At 45.4% G+C, this 7,455-nt stretch overlaps 2 protein-coding genes across 6 annotated transcripts in view; both read right to left on the bottom strand.

Moving 5' to 3' along the window:
• The window catches only part of LOC126577406 (retinol dehydrogenase 14), an 8,085-nt gene extending 4,519 nt beyond the window's left edge, over nt 1-3,566 (bottom strand). For all 4 annotated transcript variants that reach the window (XM_050239012.1, XM_050239013.1, XM_050239015.1 and 1 more), the window contains exon 1: nt 3,314-3,566. The gene's annotated coding sequence lies outside the window, so the exon portion shown is untranslated. The remainder of the gene's footprint in view (nt 1-3,313) is intronic.
• An 857-nt stretch (nt 3,567-4,423) lies between these two features.
• On the bottom strand, nt 4,424-6,755 carry LOC126577411 (uncharacterized). Of its 2 annotated transcripts, none has more exons than XM_050239023.1 (5): nt 6,316-6,755; nt 5,378-6,256; nt 5,050-5,305; nt 4,840-4,983; nt 4,424-4,752 (listed from the first exon to the last, which is right to left on the bottom strand). In XM_050239023.1, exons 1-2 carry the CDS (start codon nt 6,385-6,387, stop codon nt 5,528-5,530), a joined length of 801 nt encoding a protein of 266 aa, XP_050094980.1. In that variant the 5' UTR covers nt 6,388-6,755; the 3' UTR covers nt 4,424-4,752; nt 4,840-4,983; nt 5,050-5,305; nt 5,378-5,527. The 2 variants fall into 2 exon arrangements, with proteins under 2 accessions (XP_050094980.1, XP_050094981.1); XM_050239024.1 differs by having other exon boundaries at nt 6,363-6,755.
• Between the last annotated feature and the right edge of the window lie 700 nt (nt 6,756-7,455).

Here is a 7,455-nt window from a genome sequence, read left to right as displayed (position 1 = left end):
TTCTTCTTGCACAGTGATACAATATTTGCTTAGAACGACGCGACGACGGGGCTTTTTGGGGGTTTGTTTTTTTTTTGTTATGCATACATAAAGCTTTCGCGCCCATTCGTCATTCGAATGGGGTTCGTGTCGTTCATGGCGTCGCCACTTAGCCAATGCCAACCACTTGACTACAATGATCGACAAGCGAGGAATCTGACCGCGAAGACAGCGACCACTCACTAAAGGGGCACTTGTGAGGTTCTGTAGAGTTTCTATTTTTTTTTTGCTATTGTTCTCCTCGTACAGAAGGTTTGTTGCTCTCGGCGTCGTGCTGTCGGGCTGTGAGCATAGAAATATATTTCGATAAAGTGCTTCGCGTGCTCATTGTTGCCAAACATCGATCTAGCCGTTGACGGCGCAACACAAAAAGCAGCATCCTCGCGTGTACGTCACGAGGTTTCGCGGGCACCGTTCGCACCAAACGCGAGTCGCGAGTGTAATTAGCGGTAATTGCGCCATTGGTGTGAACAGAGCAATAAGCATAATAACAACACCTTCGCCAGAGCCCAACCCGGATATGCTCGGGCATCCCGAAAGGAGTGACGGTGCGATAAGCCGGCCGCACATGTTCCAGTCGCCAGTCGACGTCCCAGCATCGCTTCAGCATAATTCGTCAACCAATTCGGCAAACCCCGTCAATGGCAGCACGTTGGACAAACAGCCGTACGATTGATCTTCGTTTATTTATTTTTTCTAAAGTTTCATTCTTATCCAGACTTTAAGGCAAACCTGATGCTCATGGCAATCCAAGAAACCTAGTCTGGCAAGTGAACATCATACATTCGGAACAAAAGTCTCGTCCTCCAAGGAATCGACCGACGCGTTCTAAATACGGCATGGACCGGATTGGTTCAAAGGTTACGAGATTGAAAGTTTTATCCAAATCCCCCCTGGCGAAAAAAAAACCATCGCATAAGATGGCGAGCGGACGAATGACGCCATAATAGAGCGACACGATCATCAAATTAGAGCTGCCCTTAGGGATGAACTGTTAAGTGCCCAAAAAACACAAGGAAAGGAGAGAGAGAGTGGATGAACCAATTACCGGCAGCTTATCGTAGGGGTGCACATTTGCATTTGGTGGGTTTTTTTCTTCTTCCAATATTCATGAGAGCTGATTAAACGGGTAAGATATGATCGCGCTAGGCGCTGAATATACTGCGATGGAATTGGAAGTTGTGTAAGCCTTACGCAATGGCCGTGCCATATCTAACCGACGCCTAGTTAAAAGAAACAACAACACGTTAAAATGCTTCACCCCATCCACGTACAGGAAATGTGTGGATCCTTTTTTTAGATGGATCGTCACAAAAATTGCACCACCATTGACACCTCGGGAAGGAGACAAATTTGAATTTCGATCTTTTCGACATGCAATGCGTAGATTAAGGGATGACAGCCCTCCGAGAAACAACATTTGTAACCCGTGACAACGTAACGTTATTCAATCCACTGTCCACTGCCATCGATCGTTCTACGATCGTTTCGCAAGGTCCGAAATTTTTTTTGGGGGGGCTCGATAGAAATTCGTTGCTGGGCTCGTTCGCACATTCCTCTTAATTTTGGCTCACAGCTTATCGCCGTTACTCTAACCTACTGGCCGGCGGACCTACTAAAAAACTGCGTAAGAAATTGCGTAACTCAATCTCAAACGGTATTTGGTTAAAAGAAGGAGGGTAGGTAGCAAACGTCCATCCGAACCAATCCATCAGACGCGGGAAGCGAAGCTCCATCGCAAACGAAACGAGCGTCAAGGACACAGCGTCGTTGCAGCACGCCAGAAACGCCAAAGGCTGGGACCTCTTGGCTGGTGTTCGATTTTATCGAGGCCACCGGTAGGCCGGCGTGATTGGAGCTAATCTACGCCCCAACTTCCAGCACCATGAAGGTAACCATGAATGAGAAACGATCGTATCCACGATGGTGCTGCGGACGTAGAGAGTTACGGGATTGGCGGAGATGGAATCTTTCTCCATCCTCGCTTTCCCACCATTAATCGCTGTCTAAATCACATCCATTGATCCACCCATCTCGACGAAACAAGACGCAATCAATCCGTGTCCGTGTGATGATCAACTCACAGTCAACGCACAAATCGAAGATCTAAAGTTGCATTTGGTTTGGTGAAACTATTCGAAAAATTGCTCTCTATAATCCGTGCGATGCTATCACGAAGTTCTAGAAAGCATTCGTCTGCTGCTTGCTCGCGTGCTCGTGCATTGAATGCTAAATCGATGTGCCCCCTCCCTCCCAGTGTATATCATAGCACAAGTACCCTCGTCGTAAGCGACAGTATAATCAACGGGATAGGAATTTATAATTTCTACGTGCACGCCACAGGGGGCGATAGTTATTAAGCAGCTCCCAGTCAGAAGGGCGCCAAAAAGGAGCCACATGTAATCGGCAGGCAAGCAGCTTAATCAATTGATAATTTTGTCTGATTAGTAGACAAAGCGCCGCATCATCTGGTGCTTCGATGCTGCTGCTTGCTTTATCTCCCTGTTGTCTAGTACCACGCGTAACGATCAACCACTCGTCTCTCGAAGGCGAAAATGCGATATCTAGAATCTCGATCTTCGATGCTTTGATTGCACAACAACGAATCAATGCGTAACAATTACTGTGAGATGGATGCATTAAAATAGTGTCGGAGTGACCAATGCACCGCTTCTCAGATTTTACAGCAACAGGCGATCGGTAGCCTGTATGCACCTGTGCCAATTATCAGGTACGAGGCAGCAATCGTAACATCTCAAAAACCTACTGATCTTGTCTATTTGTTACAGCTATTCCTGGCGCTAGCGGGGCTAGCCTGACCTTGACGATCCCTGGTGCCATGTGCCTACCCTCCAGCAACGCAACCGGGAGAGAGTGAGAGAAGACCTGTCCGTGAGGTAACGGTTTGAGGAGGGTATGGTGAAGAGAATGCCCGAAACTGCCCGAAAACCAAAACGGGAAAAGGGAAATGAAGTAAAAAAAAAACCCGTTTGGCCCCTTTTCACAATTTCCTGCACATTCCACTCGTGCCCGCACGTCCGGAGAAGCGTGCCATTCGGTTTAGGCTGGTCTGTTCGAAGCAGCAACAGATCCGATTTCTCTTTGCAGTGGATTTGACTACGCCACGGCAAGTTCCCGCTGGGGATTATTATATTTGTTTGATGATGTTGCTGCTGCACCCCTCGAACGCGCAGCTCGCTTCGTTCCAGTAATGCACTTTTAAGATTAAGTTTCACGGACTTACGTACACGTACTCCCGTTCCCAACCACTAACCTTTAACACGCGGCACGATGATACTGCTCCCGCACAATGCGCCCACAATACGCTTCACACGCTTTCCTTACTGACTGCGCGTGCACTCGTTCGCCGTTCCTTTCCACCGACCGATCAAGACTTCAATAGCACGTGTACACACAAAAAAGGTGCAAAGTTTGGAGATCTCCGTCTCAACGAGTACACGTCGTCGCTTCACAAACTGCCACACTACTTGGCTGATCTACGATCGCGAAGTGATCGTCACGCCTGTTCCGACCCGAATACCCACCCAAAGCGCCTTACAAGAGCTTTTAACGATCACGGGAAGCGAGAGAGAGAGAGAATAGTGTAGAGAAATAAGACAGCGCGATCGTGTACGAACGGCCATCGTGCGCGATCGCGAGCGCACGCACCCACCGGAGGGCTGCCCTCGGCATTAACCCCTAAGAATTATCCGCAACCCTCAACCCCAAACCATATTTACCGGACATTCATCTTCGGGCGGCAAAGCCGTGCCCGCGGATCAAGTGCTTCGCCAAGTGTGGCCACCTCTGGGGTAGTAAAACACGCAACTGCAGACGCAGGCTGGTAGCCGGTGGTAAGTGCAGCGAGAAGTGATTGGATTTGAAACTTAGTTTCTCGTCGCCGCGGCCTGCTATCACTGATCACGGACAGTAAAACAATTCGCCGAGCTGGTGTAGAGGGAGTATCTTACCGACACTTTCGTCTCCTGAAAGCTGTGTCCATCGTCCTACCGGCCAGGGACATTGAACTACTATCGTATACTTCGTATAACGCTCTTTATGATGCCTTTCCATCATCATCTGCGGTTCACGCTTTGCCGAACACTCCATCGGGCGTCGTAACAATATGTTTGGTTGACTGCGGCATCTCAGGCTTGCGGATCTTGGTTGGCAAAATCAAATATTCGCTTTTCTTTTTATTATTTTTCATCTGTTGCATAACGCTTTAGTGCAAAATTAACCAGAGACCGAGTAAAGCACGCAACACCTAATGACAAAATGGATTAACCACACGGGGATACTCGGATTTGTCGACTCACGAGACGAGGCGATAATATTTTGGAATCGAAAATGTTGAGCCAGATCGGAAACGATTATCTTTGCGTGGGGTTGATACATTGTGTATTTTCCAATTTTGTACCATTCCTACACATACATTATTTACTTAATAGCTCGAATTGTAAATAAAGCAGCTCGCATTTCGGTGGTTCAAGATCGGTTTGTTTTTCATTGTGTTTGGATTTATAAACAATTCTAAAAATAATATATAAATCTGTCAGATTTTTTTGGGTAAAGCCGTATTATGCCGTATGATGGCATTACAGCACGCAGTCGATCAATACCGCGTTCAGATACATGCGTACACGCTCTAATGTCTAGCTGCTGAAGATAAGGGAAGGCCGCCGGTAGTTTCAGAAGATCGTCATCCGTTATCTAAACGTTACAAATCACAAGATTAGGAAACGAAGAATTCATTACACTGTGACCACAAACCACAATTTGTGATACAAGCATCCTTACCTCATTACAATACCTCATTAAGATGTAATGGATAGAGTTGGAGAGAAAATTATTGAATACTTCACCAGAGATGTTTATGAAATTGAGCTCCAAATCTCTCAGGATCGGTAAACGACTAATAGATTTAAGTCCCTCATCGGTGATCTGTAAAGTACAATGAAATCGGCTCTGATAAGTCCGCAATTCTAAGGCTTGATCAACCATATTTACGTTTCGGCAGCTGCACAGTGTCAAACATTTGAGGTGTTTGAAATTATCGCAAATAATTTGGAGTGCATCATCGTTAATGTGTGATTCGTCGATAAGTAAACTCCAAAGCCGAGGAGCAACAATCCCGAGATGGTCCTTACAAGTCGAATGGATCAATGGAATGGAACGTAAGGTGAATCAACTGAACCCTGCCAAGCGAGGGTATCGGCATGCATCCATCGAAAACATTATACAAGCAGTCGTGTATTACAAGTGTCTGAAAAAAGAGAATACATCCCAATTATTGGCATCATGTATCATTTCGTCACCACGGAATACCAACACATACTTTGAGTTTCGATAGTTGTCCAAGTGATTGTAGCGAATGTGCTTGCAGATTATGCTTTTTGAGCGACAAGTACACTAGTTCTGGACAATGATCGGCGACGGACTCTATCGTATCCTTCGATGCATAACATTCCAAATTCAATTTGCGCAGTTAAGTGAGGTTTCGGAGGAATCGGCAGTTGGTATCATTTGCCGTTGAGTCGAACATCTGTCGATGGCTAACTACATAATCCAGTGCCTTCAACAGAGGAAAAGCTAGAGCACAAAAGCTAAGGAAAAGATCATACGTGGCCACGTACACTCCCAGCGATGTTAGCTGGCCGCTGAAATGTTTCCAAACCTCTAGCGCTTGCTGGGAACCACAATCCATTTGTAGACAGTCCAAGTTTGGAGTCACGGTTCGAATATCGAAACCATCCCACGGTAAATCGAACATCTTGCCGAACCGCAGGCTACGCAGCTTATGTTTCACACAAAACGATTTCTGCTTTTCTAAAACGTAGCGTAGACCGGAAGCCACGATCATATGCTGCAGATCGGGTAGCTTGAGCAAAATCTGTTGTAATTCATACACCCTGAACATACGGTCCGGTCTTATAATAAGCGTCTGGAGGGAACTTTTGAATAAAGATACCAAATATAGGAGATCATTCAAACTCGCATCCTCGTGATTGTAAGAGTACCGTATATGTCGATAGTTACGGTTACTCTCTAAAAACGTTGAGTTCATACTGAATGGCGCTTGAATGTAATCAACCACGTTTAAAAGTACACGATCCATCCTACGACCGGAAAAGGCGAGCTCTGCCCATCTTCTGCAAACCATCGATGCTGTTTTCAGCCCTTCAACATCCAATTTATCAAATATCATATCCAAAAGCTGCAACAGAGAAGCACAAGTTAGCGATCAAGTTAGAAGAAAAGGTAAGTTAAGCCAACCTCTTCGGGTAGCTCCGATAGCCCAGGCTTGGAAACCTCACTCTTACTATTCATTGTGTGAGGTTTAAACATTTGCGAAACTTTATCGAACAGAGGAGAGCTAAAAATTTGCAGAACTTTATTGAACAGAGGCACTTGGAAGGCACAACTTTGTAGTTTTAATTGCTCTCGAAATGAATGTTTACTTTATTGAGCCGGTGGCATCTGTTGCTATCACGATCCCACTGAACAAAGCGGCGAAGCATGGATGGGTGCAGCAGGTTATTTAGGCACCCCAACGGCACTGGAACTACGAAAGCTATTACGTCCAGTTTACTGGCCATGGCGATACCTTAACAGATGAATGCTCAAGTGATAGCTTAGAGATAGTCTGGAATGATAATGGAGTGATTTCTAAACATTTCGTAGGGCGTAGAAAAATATTTTCCAAAACTGTTCAGCAAAACAAACGAAACACAAACCAGTGCGACTTCGTGTACGTTCGGCGCCCTTCGTGTCTTGGCGACTTCCAAGAATAATAAATGGACAGAGGTTTCCTGGGAATTCACTTCTCACAACACAGTGTACGGGTGGAGCGAGAAGTTTGCGAAAATCGAAAAACCCGTTAAACTAGCAAAAGCAATCTAAAAACTAACAACTTCAAATAAACAATCGTTTCCCAATAGTTTAATTTAAACAAAAATTAAATTAAATTCAAATTAGAATCATTTTGAGCCCGATTTTACCAACAACATGTGCCAGCATGTTTTTGTTTATTTATGATCACCTTTTCCTTTGAATCAATGGCCATATGGCCTCCTCCTATCAATAGTTAGTCATTCCTAGAAGCCCCGACTGGGCAGGTTGATAGTAAACCACACGTGAGGCATCTACAGTAACACAGTGAGGCTTGGGATTTGCTGTTGGACTACATTCCGTTCTTGCAACCACGTGGCTTTGACGTGATACGTGTACCTAGAACGCTGGTGCTACCGTTATTGGATATTATGCCGCCATACAGGACCTGGTCATTAAATACCAGGTCACTCTGGACACCACAAAAACATGTGCCTTTGTGCAATGGAGACGCCCAGTTCCCTTTTTTTAATATACAGTATCATTTCAAGTCGTTTGAATCCCTTTAAAAACAGCCATCAGCTG

The sequence above is a fragment of the Anopheles aquasalis genome, chromosome 3 (assembly GCF_943734665.1).
Source record: "Anopheles aquasalis chromosome 3, idAnoAquaMG_Q_19, whole genome shotgun sequence".
Taxonomy (NCBI): domain Eukaryota; kingdom Metazoa; phylum Arthropoda; class Insecta; order Diptera; family Culicidae; genus Anopheles; species Anopheles aquasalis.
Note: the sequence above shows the minus strand (reverse complement) of the source record. Positions and strands in the feature narration are given on the sequence as shown.